The sequence below is a fragment of the Pecten maximus genome, chromosome 18 (assembly GCF_902652985.1).
Source record: "Pecten maximus chromosome 18, xPecMax1.1, whole genome shotgun sequence".
NCBI lineage: Eukaryota > Metazoa > Mollusca > Bivalvia > Pectinida > Pectinidae > Pecten > Pecten maximus.
The window spans coordinates 12,428,070-12,449,740 of record NC_047032.1 but is presented as its reverse complement, the minus strand read 5'-3'; the positions used below and the strand labels follow the sequence as shown (position 1 = coordinate 12,449,740).

Here is a 21,671-nt window from a genome sequence, read left to right as displayed (position 1 = left end):
TTCAATGTGTCCATGTCTATCATAGCGTAAGTACTGTGTGTAGTGTCGGATACCTTCAATGTGTCCATGTCTATCATAGCGTAAGTACTGTGTGTAGTGTCGGATACCTTCAATGTGTCCATGTCTATCATAGCGTAAGTACTGTGTGTAGTGTCGTTACTTCAATGTGTCATGTTATCATAGCGTAAGTACTGTGTGTAGTGTCGGATACCTTCAATGTGTCCATGTCTATCATAGCGTAAGTACTGTGTGTAGTGTCGGATACCTTCAATGTTTCCATGTCTATCATAGCGTAAGTACTGTGTGTAGTGCCGGATACCTTCAATGTGTCCATGTCTATCATAGCTTAAGTACTGTGTGTAGTGTCGGATACCTTCAATGTGTCCATGTCTATCATAGCGTAAGTACTGTGTGTAGTGTCGGATACCTTCAATGTGTCCATGTCTATCATAGCGTAAGTACTGTGTGTAGTGTCGGATACCTTCAATGTCTATCATAGCGTAAGTACTGTGTGTAGTGTCGGATACCTTCAATGTGTCCATGTCTATCATAGCGTAAGTACTGTGTGTAGTGTCGGATACCTTCAATGTGTCCATGTCTATCATAGCGTAAGTACTGTGTGTAGTGTCGGATACCTTCAATGTGTCCATGTCTATCATAGCGTAAGTACTGTGTGTAGTGTCGGATACCTTCAATGTGTCCATGTCCTATCATAGCGTAAGTACTGTGTGTAGTGTCGGATACCTTCAATGTGTCCATGTCTATCATAGCGTAAGTACTGTGTGTAGTGTCGGATACCTTCAATGTGTCCATGTCTATCATAGCGTAAGTACTGTGTGTAGTGTCGGATACCTTCAATGTGTCCATGTCTATCATAGCGTAAGTACTGTGTGTAGTGTCGGATACCTTCAATGTGTCCATGTCTATCATAACGTAAGTACTGTGTGTAGTGTCGGATACCTTCAATGTGTCCATGTCTATCATAGCGTAAGTACTGTGTGTAGTGTCGGATACCTTCAATGTGTCCATGTCTATCATAGCGTAAGTACTGTGTGTAGTGTCGGATACCTTCAATGTGTCCATGTCTATCATAGCGTAAGTACTGTGTGTAGTGTCGGATACCTTCAATGTGTCCATGTCTATCATAGCGTAAGTACTGTGTGTAGTGTCGGATACCTTCAATGTGTCCATGTCTATCATAGCGTAAGTACTGTGTGTAGTGTCGGATACCTTCAATGTGTCCATGTCTATCATAGCGTAAGTACTGTGTGTAGTGTCGGATACCTTCAATGTGTCCATGTCTATCATAGCGTAAGTACTGTGTGTAGTGTCGGATACCTTCAATGTGTCCATGTCTATCATAGCGTAAGTACTGTGTGTAGTGTCGGATACCTTCAATGTGTCCATGTCTATCATAGCGTAAGTACTGTGTGTAGTGCGGATACCTTCAATGTGTCCATGTCTATCATAGCGTAAGTACTGTGTGTAGTGTCGGATACCTTCAATGTGTCCATGTCTATCATAGCGTAAGTACTGTGTGTAGTGTCGGATACCTTCAATGTGTCCATGTCTATCATAGCGTAAGTACTGTGTGTAGTGTCGGATACCTTCAATGTGTCCATGTCTATCATAGCGTAAGTACTGTGTGTAGTGTCGGATACCTTCAATGTGTCCATGTCTATCATAGCGTAAGTACTGTGTGTAGTGTCGGATACCTTCAATGTGTCCATGTCTATCATAGCGTAAGTACTGTGTGTAGTGTCGGATACCTTCAATGTGTCCATGTCTATCATAGCGTAAGTACTGTGTGTAGTGTCGGATACCTTCAATGTGTCCATGTCTATCATAGCGTAAGTACTGTGTGTAGTGTCGGATACCTTCAATGTGTCCATGTCTATCATAGCGTAAGTACTGTGTGTAGTGTCGGATACCTTCAATGTGTCCATGTCTATCATAGCGTAAGTACTGTGTGTAGTGTCGGATACCTTCAATGTGTCCATGTCTATCATAGCGTAAGTACTGTGTGTAGTGTCGGATACCTTCAATGTGTCCATGTCTATCATAGCGTAAGTACTGTGTGTAGTGTCGGATACCTTCAATGTGTCCATGTCTATCATAGCGTAAGTACTGTGTGTAGTGTCGGATACCTTCAATGTGTCCATGTCTATCATAGCGTAAGTACTGTGTGTAGGTCCGGATACCTTCAATGTGTCCATGTCTATCATAGCGTAAGTACTGTGTGTAGTGTCGGATACCTTCAATGTGTCCATGTCTATCATAGCGTAAGTACTGTGTGTAGTGTCGGATACCTTCAATGTGTCCATGTCTATCATAGCGTAAGTACTGTGTGTAGTGTCGGATACCTTCAATGTGTCCATGTCTATCATAGCGTAAGTACTGTGTTAAGTGTCGGATACCTTCAATGTGTCCATGTCTATCATAGCGTAAGTACTGTGTGTAGTGTCGGATACCTTCAATGTGTCCATGTCTATCATAGCGTAAGTACTGTGTGTAGTGTCGGATACCTTCAATGTGTCCATGTCTATCATAGCGTAAGTACTGTGTGTAGTGTCGGATACCTTCAATGTGTCCATGTCTATCATAGCGTAAGTACTGTGTGTAGTGTCGGATACCTTCAATGTGTCCATGTCTATCATAGCGTAAGTACTGTGTGTAGTGTCGGATACCTTCAATGTGTCCATGTCTATCATAGCGTAAGTACTGTGTGTAGTGTCGGATACCTTCAATGTGTCCATGTCTATCATAGCGTAAGTACTGTGTGTAGTGTCGGATACCTTCAATGTGTCCATGTCTATCATAGCGTAAGTACTGTGTGTAGTGTCGGATACCTTCAATGTGTCCATGTCTATCATAGCGTAAGTACTGTGTGTAGTGTCGGATACCTTCAATGTGTCCATGTCTATCATAGCGTAAGTACTGTGTGTAGTGTCGGATACCTTCAATGTGTCCATGTCTATCATAGCGTAAGTACTGTGTGTAGTGTCGGATACCTTCAATGTGTCCATGTCTATCATAGCGTAAGTACTGTGTGTAGTGTCGGATACCTTCAATGTGTCCATGTCTATCATAGCGTAAGTACTGTGTGTAGTGTCGGATACCTTCAATGTGTCCATGTCTATCATAGCGTAAGTACTGTGTGTAGTGTCGGATACCTTCAATGTGTCCATGTCTATCATAGCGTAAGTACTGTGTGTAGTGTCGGATACCTTCAATGTGTCCATGTCTATCATAGCGTAAGTACTGTGTGTAGTGTCGGATACCTTCAATGTGTCCATGTCTATCATAGCGTAAGTACTGTGTGTAGTGTCGGATACCTTCAATGTGTCCATGTCTATCATAGCGTAAGTACTGTGTGTAGTGTCGGATACCTTCAATGTGTCCATGTCTATCATAGCGTAAGTACTGTGTGTAGTGTCGGATACCTTCAATGTGTCCATGTCTATCATAGCGTAAGTACTGTGTGTAGTGTCGGATACCTTCAATGTGTCCATGTCTATCATAGCGTAAGTACTGTGTGTAGTGTCGGATACCTTCAATGTGTCCATGTCTATCATAGCGTAAGTACTGTGTGTAGTGTCGGATACCTTCAATGTGTCCATGTCTATCATAGCGTAAGTACTGTGTGTAGTGTCGGATACCTTCAATGTGTCCATGTCTATCATAGCGTAAGTACTGTGTGTAGTGTCGGATACCTTCAATGTGTCCATGTCTATCATAGCGTAAGTACTGTGTGTAGTGTCGGATACCTTCAATGTGTCCATGTCTATCATAGCGTAAGTACTGTGTGTAGTGTCGGATACCTTCAATGTGTCCATGTCTATCATAGCGTAAGTACTGTGTGTAGTGTCGGATACCTTCAATGTGTCCATGTCTATCATAGCGTAAGTACTGTGTGTAGTGTCGGATACCTTCAATGTGTCCATGTCTATCATAGCGTAAGTACTGTGTGTAGTGTCGGATACCTTCAATGTGTCCATGTCTATCATAGCGTAAGTACTGTGTGTAGTGTCGGATACCTTCAATGTGTCCATGTCTATCATAGCGTAAGTACTGTGTGTAGTGTCGGATACCTTCAATGTGTCCATGTCTATCATAACGTAAGTACTGTGTGTAGTGTCGGATACCTTCAATGTGTCCATGTCTATCATAGCGTAAGTACTGTGTGTAGTGTCGGATACCTTCAATGTGTCCATGTCTATCATAGCGTAAGTACTGTGTGTAGTGTCGGATACCTTCAATGTGTCCATGTCTATCATAGCGTAAGTACTGTGTGTAGTGTCGGATACCTTCAATGTGTCCATGTCTATCATAGCGTAAGTACTGTGTGTAGTGTCGGATACCTTCAATGTGTCCATGTCTATCATAGCGTAAGTACCGTGTGTAGTGTCGGATACCTTCAATGTGTCCATGTCTATCATAGCGTAAGTACTGTGTGTAGTGTCGGATACCTTTAATGTGTCCATGTCTATCATAGTGTAAGTACTGTGTGTAGTGTCGGATACCTTCAATGTGTCCATGTCTATCATAGCGTAAGTACTGTGTGTAGTGTCGGATACCTTCAATGTGTCCATGTCTATCATAGCGTAAGTACTGTGTGTAGTGTCGGATACCTTCAATGTGTCCATGTCTATCATAGCGTAAGTACTGTGTGTAGTGTCGGATACCTTCAATGTGTCCATGTCTATCATAGCGTAAGTACTGTGTGTAGTGCTCGGATACCTTCAATGTGTCCATGTCTATCATAGCGTAAGTACTGTGTGTAGTGTCGGATACCTTCAATGTGTCCATGTCTATCATAGCGTAAGTACTGTGTGTAGTGTCGGATACCTTCAATGTGTCCATGTCTATCATAGCGTAAGTACTGTGTGTAGTGTCGGATACCTTCAATGTGTCCATGTCTATCATAGCGTAAGTACTGTGTGTAGTGTCGGATACCTTCAATGTGTCCATGTCTATCATAGCGTAAGTACTGTGTGTAGTGTCGGATACCTTCAATGTGTCCATGTCTATCATAGCGTAAGTACTGTGTGTAGTGTCGGATACCTTCAATGTGTCCATGTCTATCATAGCGTAAGTACTGTGTGTAGTGTCGGATACCTTCAATGTGTCCATGTCTATCATAGCGTAAGTACTGTGTGTAGTGTCGGATACCTTCAATGTGTCCATGTCTATCATAGCGTAAGTACTGTGTGTAGTGTCGGATACCTTCAATGTGTCCATGTCTATCATAGCGTAAGTACTGTGTGTAGTGTCGGATACCTTCAATGTGTCCATGTCTATCATAGTGTAAGTACTGTGTGTATAGTGTCGGATACCTTCAATGTGTCCATGTCTATCATAGCGTAAGTACTGTGTGTAGTGTCGGATACCTTCAATGTGTCCATGTCTATCATAGCGTAAGTACTGTGTGTAGTGTCGGATACCTTCAATGTGTCCATGTCTATCATAGCGTAAGTACTGTGTGTAGTGTCGGATACCTTCAATGTGTCCATGTCTATCATAGCGTAAGTACTGTGTGTAGTGTCGGATACCTTCAATGTGTCCATGTCTATCATAGTGTAAGTACTGTGTGTAGTGTCGGATACCTTCAATGTGTCCATGTCTATCATAGCGTAAGTACTGTGTGTAGTGTCGGATACCTTCAATGTGTCCATGTCTATCATAGCGTAAGTACTGTGTGTAGTGTCGGATACCTTCAATGTGTCCATGTCTATCATAGCGTAAGTACTGTGTGTAGTGTCGGATACCTTCAATGTGTCCATGTCTATCATAGCGTAAGTACTGTGTGTAGTGTCGGATACCTTCAATGTGTCCATGTCTATCATAGCGTAAGTACTGTGTGTAGTGTCGGATACCTTCAATGTGTCCATGTCTATCATAGCGTAAGTACTGTGTGTAGTGTCGGATACCTTCAATGTGTCCATGTCTATCATAGCGTAAGTACTGTGTGTAGTGTCGGATACCTTCAATGTGTCCATGTCTATCATAGCGTAAGTACTGTGTGTAGTGTCGGATACCTTCAATGTGTCCATGTCTATCATAGCGTAAGTACTGTGTGTAGTGTCGGATACCTTCAATGTGTCCATGTCTATCATAGCGTAAGTACTGTGTGTAGTGTCGGATACCTTCAATGTGTCCATGTCTATCATAGCGTAAGTACTGTGTGTAGTGTCGGATACCTTCAATGTGTCCATGTCTATCATAGCGTAAGTACTGTGTGTAGTGTCGGATACCTTCAATGTGTCCATGTCTATCATAGCGTAAGTACTGTGTGTAGTGTCGGATACCTTCAATGTGTCCATGTCTATCATAGCGTAAGTACTGTGTGTAGTGTCGGATACCTTCAATGTGTCCATGTCTATCATAGCGTAAGTACTGTGTGTAGTGTCGGATACCTTCAATGTGTCCATGTCTATCATAGCGTAAGTACTGTGTGTAGTGTCGGATACCTTCAATGTGTCCATGTCTATCATAGCGTAAGTACTGTGTGTAGTGTCGGATACCTTCAATGTGTCCATGTCTATCATAGCGTAAGTACTGTGTGTAGTGTCGGATACCTTCAATGTGTCCATGTCTATCATAGCGTAAGTACTGTGTGTAGTGTCGGATACCTTCAATGTGTCCATGTCTATCATAGTGTAAGTACTGTGTGTAGTGTCGGATACCTTCAATGTGTCCATGTCTATCATAGTGTAAGTACTGTGTGTAGTGTCGGATACCTTCAATGTGTCCATGTCTATCATAGCGTAAGTACTGTGTGTAGTGTCGGATACCTTCAATGTGTCCATGTCTATCATAGCGTAAGTACTGTGTGTAGTGTCGGATACCTTCAATGTGTCCATGTCTATCATAGCGTAAGTACTGTGTGTAGTGTCGGATACCTTCAATGTGTCCATGTCTATCATAGCGTAAGTACTGTGTGTAGTGTCGGATACCTTCAATGTGTCCATGTCTATCATAGCGTAAGTACTGTGTGTAGTGTCCGATACCTTCAATGTGTCCATGTCTATCATAGCGTAAGTACTGTGTGTAGTGTCGGATACCTTCAATGTGTCCATGTCTATCATAGCGTAAGTACTGTGTGTAGTGTCGGATACCTTCAATGTGTCCATGTCTATCATAACGTAAGTACTGTGTGTAGTGTCGGATACCTTCAATGTGTCCATGTCTATCATAGCGTAAGTACTGTGTGTAGTGTCGGATACCTTCAATGTGTCCATGTCTATCATAGCGTAAGTACTGTGTGTATTCTTGGATACCTTCAATGTGTCCGTGTCTATCATAGCGTAAGTACTGTGTGTAGTGTCGGATACCTTCAATGTGTCCATGTCTATCATAGCGTAAGTACTGTGTGTATTCTTGGATACCTTCAATGTGTCCATGTCTATCATAGCGTAAGTACTGTGTGTAGTGTCGGATACCTTCAATGTGTCCATGTCTATCATAGCGTAAGTACTGTGTGTAGTGTCGGATACCTTCAATGTGTCCATGTCTATCATAGCGTAAGTACTGTGTGTAGTCTTGGATACCTTCAATGTGTCCATGTCTATCATAGCGTAAGTACTGTGTGTAGTGTCGGATACCTTCAATGTGTCCATGTCTATCATAGCGTAAGTACTGTGTGTAGTGTCGGATACCTTCAATGTGTCCATGTCTATCATAGCGTAAGTACTGTGTGTAGTGTCGGATACCTTCAATGTGTCCATGTCTATCATAGCGTAAGTACTGTGTGTAGTGTCGGATACCTTCAATGTTTCCATGTCTATCATATCGTAAGGAGCAGGAGTGCGTGTCAATGGTAGGTGGGATATAGATTAAAATATTACGTTGTGTCCGTCCATCCTTTCTCATCTTAACTTGTCCAGGCTCTGTATCATACACTTCCTTCCACTGAAACTTCATACTTGGGACATATATTCACCCCGGTGAGGCAGAGTGTCGTGTACCAAAAGTGGGTCACTGTGACTTACATGTACATTTTGACCTTTGACTTGTTGACAGATAATTGCCCGGCCAATATCTCCTACTCTACATTAGTTTTAAAGATTATTGAGTTATGGATTTTTTATACATCCCCATCCACATTTTGGCATTTCTTTTGATTTATTAGCTCACCTGGTCCGAAGGACCAAGGTGAGCTTATGCCACACCGTGGCGTCCGTCGTCCGTCGTCTGTCGTCCGTCTGTCGTCCGTCCCTCAACAATTGACTTCTTCTTCATAACCACTGATCAGAATTTGACCAAATTTGGTCAGAAGCATCCCTATGGGTAGGGGACTCAAAATCGTACAAATGATTGGGCTGACCCCCAGGGGCCTGAAGGGCGGGGCCAAATGTGTTCAATTTGGCTATATTGATATAAACAACTTCTTCTCTGAAACCGAGCAAAGGATATTGCTCCAATTTGCCTGGAAGCGGGGATTAAAAATTGTACAAATGGTGGTGCTGACTCCCTAGGGGCCTGAGGGGCGGTGCCAAAATGGGTCAATATAGCTATATTGATATAAACAACTTCTTCTCTGAAACAGAGCAAAGGATATTGCTCCTATTTGCCTGGAAGCATCACTATGAGGTGGGGATTCAAAATTGTACAAATGGTGGTGCTGACCCCCTAGGGGCCTGAGGGGCGCGGCCAAAATGGGTCAATATAGCTATATTGATATTAACGACTTCTTCTCTGAAACCGAGCAATGAATATCGCTCATATTTGCATGGTAGCATCACTTTGGGGTGGGGATTCAAAATTGTACAAATGATGGGACTGACCCCTAGGGGCCTGAGGGGCGGGACCAAATGTGTTCAATTGGGCTATATTGATATAAACAGCTTCTTCTCTGAAACCGAGCAAAGGATATTGCTCATATTTGCCTGGTAGCAACAATATGGGGTGGGGATTCAAAATTGTACAAATGGTGTGGCTGATCCCTGGGGGGCCTGAGGGGCGGGGCCAAGAGGGGTCAATTTGGCTAAATTGATATGAACAACTTCTCCTCTGAAACTAAGCAATATATATTGCTCAATTTTGACTGTGAGAATCGCTGTGGAGTAGAGATTCAAAATTGTACAAATGGTGGGTCTACCTCCCTGGGGGCTGAGGGGCGGGACCAAAAGGGGTCAATTCGGCTAAATTGATATAAACAACTTCTTCTCTGAAACTAAGCAATGGATATCACTCATATTTGCCTGGTAGCAACCCCCTAGGGTAGGAATTCAAAATTGTACAAATGACAGGGCTGACCCCAGGGGACCTAAGAGGCGGGACCAAAAGGGGTTATTTTGGCAGAATTGATCTAAACAACTTTTTCTCTGAAACTAAGCAATGGCTATCTTTAATATGTGACTGGTAGCATTCCCTTGGGTTAAGGATTCAAAATTGTACAAATGATTGGGCCGACCCCTTGTTTGACATCAAATCCTCACGTACCCATATAAAATGCCTATGATATATTGACATAGCAACACCAGTGACAAATATACTTAATCATCATTCTTGTTTCTTATCTCATGAAATCCAGGTGAGCGATACAGGCCCTCTGGGCCTCTTGTTTAGAGTGTAGAAGACACTTGTAGTACAATCCTTTCAGTGGGGTTAATGCTGAACACATGAGTTCACCATGGAAGGCGATAAGTCATACACCAAAAGTAGGTCACTCTGGCCTACATTTTGACATTTGACCTAAAAAAAAAAATCCGCACTAAGCTTTTATATTTCTTGTCACTGGAAGTTTATGCCTGACTTTTGACATCAGCAAGAGAAAAATATATATTTTCTGGGGCCTGTCTCCTGCACAACTTTGCACCGAAACAACTTTGTAGAATCTTATGCCAAAACACGTTGGCGATAGGTAACACGATTCATCATAATTTCACTGTTGTTTGTTTTCCTGACTTTTGATTGAACCCTGTTGCATGTGTTGTAGTGGCGATAAGGATGCCGTGTCTAGAATAGCGTATGAGTTTTGTGAAGACTGCTCAAGGTCCGGTATACGGTACGTAGAGGTCCGGTACAATCCTCATCTGTTGTCGAACACTTTGGACAAACCAGACTTTGCTCGGGAACGTGGGGACTTCTCTCCCAGGGACGTGGTAGCAACAGTTTGTGATGCTCTGGAGAAAGGTGGTCGGGACTTCAACCTGACGGTCAACTCAATATTGTGTTGTATGACACACAGGCCAGGTATGGTTATAATAGTTAATCGCTCTGTGACCTTCCAGAAATGGTCTTTAAATTCGCAGACCCTTTTTATTGTGATGTTCATACCTAAATATTAATCCATACCTGAACATTTCGACAAAAAATGTTTCTTTAGTGACTTGATGAAAAATAAGTAACATTTTTGTTAGGGAAGTTGTTCCTGATAAAACTTGAAACTTGATTTCATACTCATTGAGCTATTTATAGTTTTTGGGTGTTGTGCATCCTGATCCATCAGAGTTACTTCCCTTCCTTTTACTCTCTCAGTACGTCTTACTCCCGTTGAATAGTGTTGCATGTTTCAATTGGCAATCAATGATCGCCGACTGTTTCTTTATTTGATAATTAAAATGAATGTAGAAGACATGGTTCTGGCGTAATTTCCAGGAAAAAAAAAAAAAAAAAAAAAAAGTCGTGCTCGTTGAGCAGCTTTGTCGAAGTGATTATGAAGTGAAAAATAAGCTCGTTTCCGCGATTGAGATTCCGATAGCAATGTACAAATGTAGGTGGTACGGCTTAAAGCTGTCGATAATTTAATGCTTGTACAATGTATTAAAACAGGAATGTGTGATTCAACAAATGGTAAAATCATCAAACGAGATTCTTCTAATGAAAGTTATCAAAGATCAATTAATACTAGTATACGGAGAAAAAAACACATGCAGTGAATTAAATGCACGACTTCAAAAATGTAGGAACAAAAATATGTGCACTTTTGTCTACCAGAGTGGTCTGCAGAGATCGTATCACTATGTAGAGAGTTCCAGCACAGAGGCGTTGTGGCAATAGACAGTGCCGGACAGGACTTCGAACCAGGCAAAGACCCACTGCTATGTAGACACAAAAAGGCATTCAAGGTAAACATACTTTTGTTATCGACAATGGAATAAACTCAAATTTCTGAAAGGTTTTCGTTGTCTTGGAGTGTTGTGCGTCTGTCCGACGTCAACGTTTTCTATTAAACAACTTATTCTGAATAACCAAGTCATTGCGTCGTGTTGTGGTATTGGGCCTGTGGTATAATAAATAAAATGCTGTTAAGTTTGTTTCAATGAATGACCTTGGCTTACTGGAAACACTCAATGAAAATTAACATATTCTTCTTCTTTTGTCATTCGGCCTCCGTCAAAAAATGACGATTACGGCTAATGGGAGGCGTTGCGGATGCTCTTTAAAAAAAAGTGCAGGGATTTGGGTACAGTGAGAGGTTTTTTTTTATTTTTTTTTAGTGGAAACTATAAGATAAAATCATTTGATGGTGTGTTTATGGTGTGTGTTTGAGATCATCAAGGGCTGCATTGTGTATATGTGCCTTGAAGATCTCTAGTGTAGTGCATTGTACTGCTGCCACCGGGAGGAGGTTCCATTGTGTTATTGTGTGTGGGGAAAAAGGAGTATTTATATGTGTCATTGGTGGCAGATAGGTGTCTGAATGTGTAGGGGTGTGTTTGCCTTGTCCTAGGGTCAGCTGGGTGCATGATGCCGTGTGGGTCTATTGCGACATGATGGTGAATGATTTTGTATAAAAGTATGAGTCTGGTCTTGAGTCTACGTGTTTGAAGTGTGGGCCAGTTGAGTTTGTCCATCATGTCTTGTACTGAACTTGTGTTGTGGTATCTGTTTTGTACGTATCGTGCTGCTCTGCGTTGAATTTTTTCTATTTGATTGATTTGGTTTGTGTTGTGCGGGTCCCATATGGAAGAGCAGTATTCTAGTTTGGGTCTCACTAGGGCTTTGTATGCATGTTCTTTTATATGTTGTGAGTTTATTTTCAGGTTGCGTTTTAGAAAGCCCAGTGATCTGTTGGCGTTTGCAGTGATGTTATTGATGTGTGTATCCCATTTGAGGTTTTTCTGTAATGTGAGTCCTAAGTATTTGCTGGCGTCGACTTGCTGCAGTGTGTGGTCGTGTAGTTTGTAGTTATATGTTCTTTTGGTGCGTTTGTTGGAGGTGGATATGATGTTGCATTTGTTTGGGTGAAATTTCATGAGCCAGTCTTGTTCCCACTGTCCTGCTGCGTTTATGTCTTGTTGTAATTTGTGTGCGTCGTCTATGTTGTGGATTGTCTTGTAGATGATGCTATTGTCGGCGAAGAGTCTGAGGGTGCTGTGTTTGATGTAGTCTGGTAGGTCGTTGATGTATATGAGGAAAAGTATGGGGCCCAAGCAGGTTCCTTGAGGTACTCCTGAGGTGACTTGGACTTTGTCCGATTGTTTCCCTTCAAGTAATACTGTTTGGGTGCGGTGTGTCAGAAAGTCTGTAATCCATGTGAGTGTGTTCCCTGTAATTCCATAGTATTTGAGTTTGTACTGGAGGCGTTTGTGTGGGACTTTGTCAAATGCTTTGGCAAAGTCCATTATGACAATGTCTGTCTGTTTGTTTGCATTGTTATTTAGTGTTAGGTCGTGTATGAATGTGGCGAGTTCTACTCCGTTACGTGTAATGTGGATTTGTGGCATGGTGGGGTGTGGCGATGATCCTTTGTCTGGCATATTGTTGTTGTGTTCTGTTGTGAATGCGGCTTGAAATTCATGATTGAGGATGTTTGCTTTTACGGTTGGGTCTGTAGTGAGATGTCCGTCTTTGCGGAGGGATGTGATGTCAGTATTTTCTTTTCTTGTGGTTTTGATGTAAGAGAATAGTTTTTTGGGGTTGTATTTTCGGTTAGATTGTGGGGAGTCTGGTTCGTTTATGGGTATGTCTTTGATCATTTTTTCTATGTAGTTTAGGTATGCGTTGCGTGTTTGTTTCTGTACTTCTGCTTTTATGGTTTTGTATTTTTGTGTGAGATGATGGTTAGTGCGGCTTTTGGAGTGTAGACGTTTGGACTGCTTTATGAGGCAACGGAGGGGGTGTGTCATCCATGGCAGTCGGTGTTTGTAGGTCAGGAGTTTTTGGGGTATGTTTTTGCTTACTGATTCGTGGAGTGTTGATTTAAACGTGTTCCACATGTCGTTTGCTGTTTTGTCAGTCTGTTGGTTAAGTGCAATATCAAGTTTGGCGAGGTCTTCTTTTATGTTGTCCCAATTGGCTTTGTGGTAGGTGTATATGCGTCGTGGTTGTTTGCGTGTTCTTTTCAGTCTAACATCTATTTCTGTGTATATTATGTCATGGTCTGCTTTGCCAATGGGAGGTGCTGTCTCTGTCTTGTTTACTATAGATGGTCTGTTAGTTAGTCCGAGGTCAAGTATGTGGTCACCACGTGTTGGTATGTTTGTGGTTTGGGTGAGTGAGTTGTCAGCTATGATGTCAAGTAGGTGTTGGTGTTGGATTTGGTCTGGTTTACCTGTTATGGTTTGATGTGTCTGCCAGTCTATGTGTTGGAGATTAAAATCACCACCGATGTATATGATTGTGTTGTTGTTGTTGTTTGCATTGAGTCTGTGCATGGACATTTCTAGTTGTTGGAGTGAGTTGCCTTTGTCTGTAGGTGGTCTATAATATGATGCTATTGTGAGGTTATGTGAGTTGGACATTGTGATGCTGGCCCATATTGATTCGTTGTCTGTTTCTAGGTCTGGCAGTTGTTGTGACATGTATTTGTTTGTGATGGCGAGGAGCACACCTCCGTGACTCTGTCCTCGTTTATTTGGGGTGCGGTCTTTCCTGTAAACATTGTACTGATCGATTTGGAAGTATTCGTGTGAGGATATGGAGTTGTTTAACCATGTTTCTGTACAGATGATTATGTCTGGTTTGAGTGTGTGTATGAGTTCGTCTAGGTCTTGTTTTTTGTTTGATATAGATTGGAAATTGATTGTAGCTATTCTGATTGGTGTTGTGAATCTGTTGGTTTGTGTACTGTTAGTGTGGGTTTTTATTGGGGATGAAGATGCTGTGGGTATTCCAGGGCTGGTAGGGTCGTCTGATATGGTGCTAAGATTTGTAAATCTTTTGGATGTGTTTGTTGTGTTGTTGTCAAAGAGTGTCGATGAGAAATTTGGCATGCCACAGCTCAGGCACTCCCAGGACACATCAATGGGCGTGTAGTGTTTAAGGAATGACCTGTTCATTCCCTGGCAGTCTACATGGAACCAGGTATTGCATGTATCACAGCATATTGCGCTGGATTTCCACGAGACCGCCTTCCCACACGACCCACAGGGGTATTGATGAATCTCAAGATTTTCTGAGAAACGGCAATCTTTTAACACTTGTCAATTTCAAAGAGAACTCGCGTCTAACGGAAAAGTGTTGTTTTATTATTATTTTACTTAAAGCTTATCTATATCGTAACTTTGCACAATGAAACCAAATCATATGCAGATATGTATCCAGTAAGGGAGGTGTTCATTGGTGGACTCGCCCTTAACTCTTACAAATTTTCCTCAGAAACTTTGTAAGCGCAATACCTCATATATCATTACAGTTACAGTTGATATCAATTTGAAGTATGAAAAATACATATGTAGATGTGCAACACTGTATTTATTGCCTTTGGTGAATTGCAATGATGGTAACGATAAAACGTTCAAGGTCAACACTGTTTCAAAATATACTTACGCGAAAATACCCCCCCCCCCCCCCCCCCCCCCCCCCCAAAAAATAAATAAAATAAAAATTACACAGAGTGTACGCATATTGTGGTTGATATTGTAGGAAGCGTACGACCATGGGATCCATAGGACTGTCCACGCCGGAGAAAACGGACCATACGAAGGAGTCCAAGAGGTCAGCGAGTCATGTGAATGTGCTATATGTATGTAGCGTATTTTTATTTGAAAATAGGGACGCGGAGAAAACCCACGTGATCGGGCAGGTGACCTCTGAACTTTTTTCATGTCCGATTGAGGAATTTGGACCGGTTGCCATGGTGGAGGGCAAGTGTATTATCACTACGCCACCCGACCACACAAAAAGAATGTTGTCGTTCTTGAGGCGAATGTTATAAAGCCGTATAAACGTTGGCATTGGCGTCCACATAAATATGATTAACTTATGTTAAACTCAGTTTACATAAAAGTTTAGTCATTTAAGAATTTGGCTTGATTTGAACCAATTTTGTTTGGGTCAAAGGTCATGGGCATTTGGATTCAAAGGTGAAGGACAAAATAAATCTCTGCCAATGACCCTAGCTTATTGTGGGAAGTAGGTTGAAATGAAACAAAGTAAAGTAACAAATACTGGTCTTTACAGCTCCTTCACACTCTGTCCAGCAAATATGGAGGTTGAAGGAAACAAGAGTCATATCATAATTCATGTACTTACGTCAGCCTCATTGGTAATTTGGAAATGCTACGTCCTTATTTTGTATAACTAGTGGTTGTATGATAATGGAACACATTAACAACAATTAAAACAATATAGGTGTTATTTACGTTTTGTTCCTTACCATTTAACAATGCCAGTAGGTCTACTTGTTGTCACTGGTCATTTAATAAATAATAATAATAATAGTTTGGAGTTTAATGTAACGCTATAACACAGCAGCAGCCGTCTCTAAGCGGTTCACATATTATTATTTAGTAAAGCAACTCTTGCTGTTAATCACACCAAGAGTTACCTTGTCGAAACAATGGAAATTACTCAATTAATCTGTCGTATAGTGAATGATCTATTTATCATACAAATTGTGAGAGAAAAAAGCAATTTTCATAATTGAATGTTCATTTTCTCATTTTTATTTCAATCCAAGAAATGGTTACTATCTGAATTCCATGCGGTGCTTTACGTTAGTCAAGTTTGGTTGTGTCAGTTGAATAACAGTAAGTGATTATATATTCATCAGGCCCTAGACCATATGTACGCCGAAAGGATCGGCCACGGATATCACGTGACAGATAGCCCGGCACTGTACAGTCGATGTAAGAAAGAAAGAGTCCATTTTGAAATATGCCCTATTTCAAGTATAATAACAGGCGCATGCCCAGTGGACATCATGAAGCATCCACTCATCGGGTAAATGGTTTTATATATTATATAAGTTATCTAGAACGTAGGGAAAATTTGATGTCATTATGCCTCAGTTTGGCTTTCAGTATTTGATAATCACAAAACACTGTATTGAAAATACAATAATATACTGACAAAAAACATATTACGCAAATATTGCACTGCTATTTAAGGAATAAATCTGTTTTTTAATCATTACAGATATTTTAAATGGCGATCGTTGGCGTTTCGGTAAAAAAAATGAAGTTTACACACCAGTAAACGACCAAAAACAAGAATTATTCCTTATATTAACATTTAAACCTGTGTGTTTATCTAATGTTATTTAAAAAATAAATCGGCATTCTTTGTTCGGCTTTATACGAATATACGTAATAGCCGGACAATTAATGGAACTGCTAAACAGCTGATTCCAATATTTGACGAAAACGGTTGTCAACTACAGGAACAGAATGTAGTGTCACAGTAGCATCGTTTTTTATTCGATTCCTGTAAGACTTTTCAAACTGTTTATTTTCTATCGTTATATTTTAGTTAATTCTACCATATTCCAGTCATGTTTTATTAGGGAAAAAAAAACAAAAACAGAAACAAAAATAGTTACTGCACATTCAGACTAATTGTGCCTATTTGTACCGGTCCGGCTATGAAAAATGTATTCCTACGCGTCAATTTTGATGTTTACACACTTGTAAACGATGTTGTCGTTAGTAAGGTTATTTAAAGAGCATACACCAGAAATGTTAATATTATGCAATGATAGAAATAATGGCAAAATTTTTTACAAAAAAAAATAGATAAAATGCTTGCAACCAAATGTCAAGGCAGGTCTTCGGTTTTCTTTATAAAAATACTAAGCAGCGTGACTTACGTGCAGTAATTGTATACAATCACAATTATGTCTGTCAGTTAGATTTTAAACCGTCATGCTTCAATTCTAAAGCTCACGTGATTTGTCGAAATTATGTCAAGAGGTTAAGGAGCTCTCTTTGGGCCTAAATAAATGTTGAAATACTGTCAAGAACAAGCGTGTAATGACCTGATAATTCAAGCAGTTCTGAACCGAACGGTAAGGATGACCTATAATCATCCTGTTTATTCTGTCGTCCTTATTCATGCCAAAGGTGACCATAATGTTTATAAATGACACGGGTGCGACCATTGGGGACAGAGGGAGGGGACCCCAAAAGTGGAACATAGTTAAACGTTTGCTATAAAACGCTATTCTCCCTTAATGCCTTGATGGATTATAGCAGAATTTGGTCTAAACCATCATTAGGCGAGGACAACAATTTGTGGTATAAATGAGGCTGGTCCGACCAAAATTGAACGGAAACATATCATCGAAAGAGGGGCAAACATTTCTTAAATTCTTAAGGTTTCTTTACATACCCCTAGGACCTCTATTTTGGATGTTCGATTTTTCCTAGATTAAAAATTATGAATATTCATATTTTGCTTATTTGTTCATATTCTTTTTTATATATTACATATTTACTTGCTGTTTCAGGTTTGCAAATGATGGAGTGAATTTCTCTCTCAATACTGACGACCCAATAATTCTAGACAATGACCTTGCTGGCGATTACGTACTAGCTGGTAAAATGGGACTGAGCGACGAACAGATAATAAAATCCGTATGTATTAGTACATATATATGACATAAATATCTTATATACAATACAACCAAAAGTACATTAATTTCCATCCTCGATACTCTAGGGGTTACTTTCACTTTCACTATCTGCACCCCCCTAGAATGCCATGTCAAAATCGAAGTCATCCAACTAACTAAATGATAGGTTCCAGGAAGCAAATTGACCAATCGCTCGGCTAATGTATTTCTGTTGAGGTCACATAAGAGTTCAAAGTTCAAAGGCAGTTAATTTATCGGTATGGCGACCGCATTATGTACATCAAAGGATCAAAATAGTCTTTTGTGTTATCCATAAGGTGGCGGTGACTGCCAAGACATATGCAAGGGGTACTGAGAGTACAAAAAAGCACACCCCAGGAGTATTGAGGATGGTTACCTATTAGATGTAGGTTATAAGCAACCGATATATATTACAAGGTTGTCACAATCAACATTTACAGACAATGACGAATATGTACAACCTGAATCTACCTGTCGATTGTTACCTATATATATATCTATATCAATCGTCTCATTGTCTGTACCTGTTGTTTGTATACGGATTACAATATGTTTAAAAAATATTCATCATCTGCACCTGTTGATTGAAACCGATTTACAATATGTGTAAATTGTAACCAAATTATGAATATGATATATAAGTGTTAATATTCTGAATTTAACTTAATTTAAATAAAAATATTTACAGGTTTTAAAACGCATAACATAGTACTACTGCATCTATTAATACAAAATCTGTGATCTGATGGTTCTTTTGATATTAATTACACCAACACTTTTTTTAAATTTAGCGCAGGCATGGTTTTAGCACATTTAGCGCTTGACAAAAAGAAGCGCTAAATCAAATACACCTTATAATATATTCAGAGACAAAACCAAATCGTAATCAGGCGCCTTTGTGACCAAATTATTCATCATCTGCACCTGTTGATTAAAACCGATTTACAATATGTGTAAATTGTAACCAAATTATGAATATTGATATATAAGTGTTAATATTTTTAATTTAACAGCTACGTTTCGTAAGTACATATCGTAATTAGGCTATTTCCTACAGATAAGCTATGGGAAACGTTGTAGATACGTACTACAGGTACAGGTTGTACGCAAGGCATATCGTCAGGTATAATCATCACAGAAGCTTTCAAACCGTGCCATTCAATGATTGCTATAATTGACATAACGACTGATTTTTGATGCAAGAAAAAGAATCATTAATGCTATTTTTTTTTTATCCCCTATGAAATTCATAAATATTTACCACTTTTGATGAAAAGGAATTTTAAGATTACATTCGCGTGAAGCAATCCCGAAAGGTGTTTTTTTTTTATAAGATCCATGTAAATAGAAGATTATTCAATATGTGATTATGAAATACAAAACGATATACTGTATTCATTTTTTCAACATTTCAATTACCAAAACTATTATTAGTTTTATCTTTTTTATATTTTCAGATATTTAATGCTGCAAGGGCTTCATTTGCAACAGAGGAACAGAAGAAAAACCTTCTAGCAGATTTAGCAGAAGTATATGGCGATTACTAAATTATTTTAGCTATCTAGTCTTAAGAAAACTATGATTTCAGGTTTTAAAACGCATAATCAGGCGCCTTTGTGACCATAATTATAACTCAAAATCGATGAAAACTTGACATAATATCAAATATTTATACATATATTTACATGCCTTTGTAACACTAATTCTAACTTGTTTATCAAATGTGAAAATGATAGGATTGACTATGGCTGACTATGGTAGTGTTATTGCTAAATTTCAGAAAGAGAATTGCAGTGATTCATGTTTTAATACCACGATCTTAGAAATTGAATATTTTCGGTGTTTTAGGAACTTTTACCTCTTACTATGTAATCTAATCATATATCAAGTACAAATAACTATTTTTCTTTGCGAGAACTGTAAGAGAAAATAAAATAGTTATATTTTTATATAAATGAATTCCCTCGTTCAGAGGCTTAAAGTCATAAGCTATAATTCGTCTATAATGGTAAGAACAGTAACTTAAATGTCCTGAATATTAAGCGAAATGTGATGGAATTACACAGCATAAAACATTGTTGTTTTTAATGAATAACAATTATTTTGTACATATATTTGTCTATTTCAATGACATTTATTCTCGGCGTATATTCGAGCATACAATCCGTTTTGTACCCTATAATCCTTTCTCGTTTCTAGATCTTTTTTGCTGCTTCATATTAATAATTTAAATATTTGCCATTATACTTTTTTTCATTCCAATTTGCAAGTGTTCGGGGCCCTTTGTTCTTCCCAGTTGCTCAGGTAACCGACCATGCGTTCGATGTCTAACGCTGGTACTAAAATGTTTCCCGGTGACGATTTTTATACCAACAGTTTATATAAATAGTTTTATTAGTACAATAAGCGATGAATTGACAGCGACCTCTTTCCACGAAACTTGGCGCATGTTAATAGTCTGAATCGCAGTGACTGTTTACAAGGTGTTTTATGTAATAAATGTGGTTACCATTCAGCTGATGCTAAATCTCCCATCACGGTCATTCTACTTTCTGAACATTACTTTCGAACACTGCCGATGAGTGCCAAATGCGTGACATCGGGTAGGAAATCACTCATTTTCATTATAGACAATTTCATATAAGAACTATTTCTTGGGGAAGAACAAAGAAAGAAATGGCTGGGTTATTAGTTTGTTCGTATCAGGAGAATTTTCGTATCGAACGGGTTCGTAATATACATGTTTTACTGTATATACTAATCGTGTTTTTCATGAATGCGATATCGAATGGTTATACCACCTTAAATTTGGAGAAACTATATTTTTTCCCAAACCTGTAATTCTATAGGAGAAAACATCTATATAGAATCGAAGAATATCAAGATTATATGTGACATAATTAGGCATTATTATTCTTTATACGTTTACGTGCAATGCTTTTCTGCCAACAAATGACATATATACAGTATTGACATTTGTGATCAAATAACTAAGTGCTTTTAAACAATTAAGTTTAATTTGTCATGAACAAATTGTCTATATATCCATGCCTTATATCCTTTTTATTTTGTTTTGTATTCATCTATAAACCTGCTGAGTTACTTGTTGAGATTGATGGATATATCAATGAAATACAAAGAATAATAAAGTGATTTGCGTCTGATTTGTCCACATTGGTTTTTTTTTATTTTCTTGTGCCTAAAAATGGTACAGAAACTATTGTTCACTCATCGGTGTGTGTCGTCATCTGCCGTCGTTTATGCCATTTGGAACAAACACATCCATGAGATAACTTTTGATATAAGGAGCTACAAAATGTACGATAAATTCCGTCTACTTTTGCTTTAATCCTATCTAGACAAGCTGCAAACTAAGAAAACGCCTACCAATTATAACGTTGATAACTGCAAGGGCTAAACATATCACACACGACTACGGACGGAATGAAGCTCCTAAAATGGTCATTTATTCGCTAAAAATATTGCTCTATCTTCGTTGTGGAGTAAGGATAACAATCATTTTATAGGAATGTAACATGTATGCTAAAAGGAGACACTACCTACAATGTTTTTTCCGGTAATATAACTTTGAAGTTATTACTATTTCATTTTGGTGAGGATTTGTTTCCATTGCCTGAAAATAAGCTGATGTTTCTAGCTGTACATTATTATATACAAGTACTTAAAACCAGCCGATTTGTTATAACTGAATAACGCGTAAACATGTACACTAACCATATAGCTCAACCATCTTAAACTTATTAGCTATTAATATATATAAATATATATATGTATATGCGCGAGGTGTGTGTATGAATGCCATTATCACGTGCTGAATATATTATTTACTGTCTAGTACACCTGATAGGTAAATATAAGAGTCAGTGACACTTGTTCATATTTTCTT

General features: G+C 39.2%; 1 protein-coding gene across 2 annotated transcripts in view; it reads left to right on the top strand.

Annotated features, from left to right (window-relative positions):
* LOC117316442 (adenosine deaminase-like) overlaps window positions 1-20,933 on the top strand; it is a 43,758-nt gene extending 22,825 nt beyond the window's left edge. For both annotated transcript variants that reach the window (XM_033871027.1, XM_033871026.1), the window contains 6 exons: window positions 9,941-10,197; window positions 10,942-11,072; window positions 14,815-14,886; window positions 15,944-16,113; window positions 17,618-17,744; window positions 19,222-20,933. In XM_033871027.1, coding sequence (XP_033726918.1) covers window positions 9,941-10,197; window positions 10,942-11,072; window positions 14,815-14,886; window positions 15,944-16,113; window positions 17,618-17,744; window positions 19,222-19,311 — 847 coding nt within the window. In that variant the 3' untranslated portion in view covers window positions 19,312-20,933. The remainder of the gene's footprint in view (window positions 1-9,940; window positions 10,198-10,941; window positions 11,073-14,814; window positions 14,887-15,943; window positions 16,114-17,617; window positions 17,745-19,221) is intronic.
* Window positions 20,934-21,671: the final 738 nt, after the last annotated feature.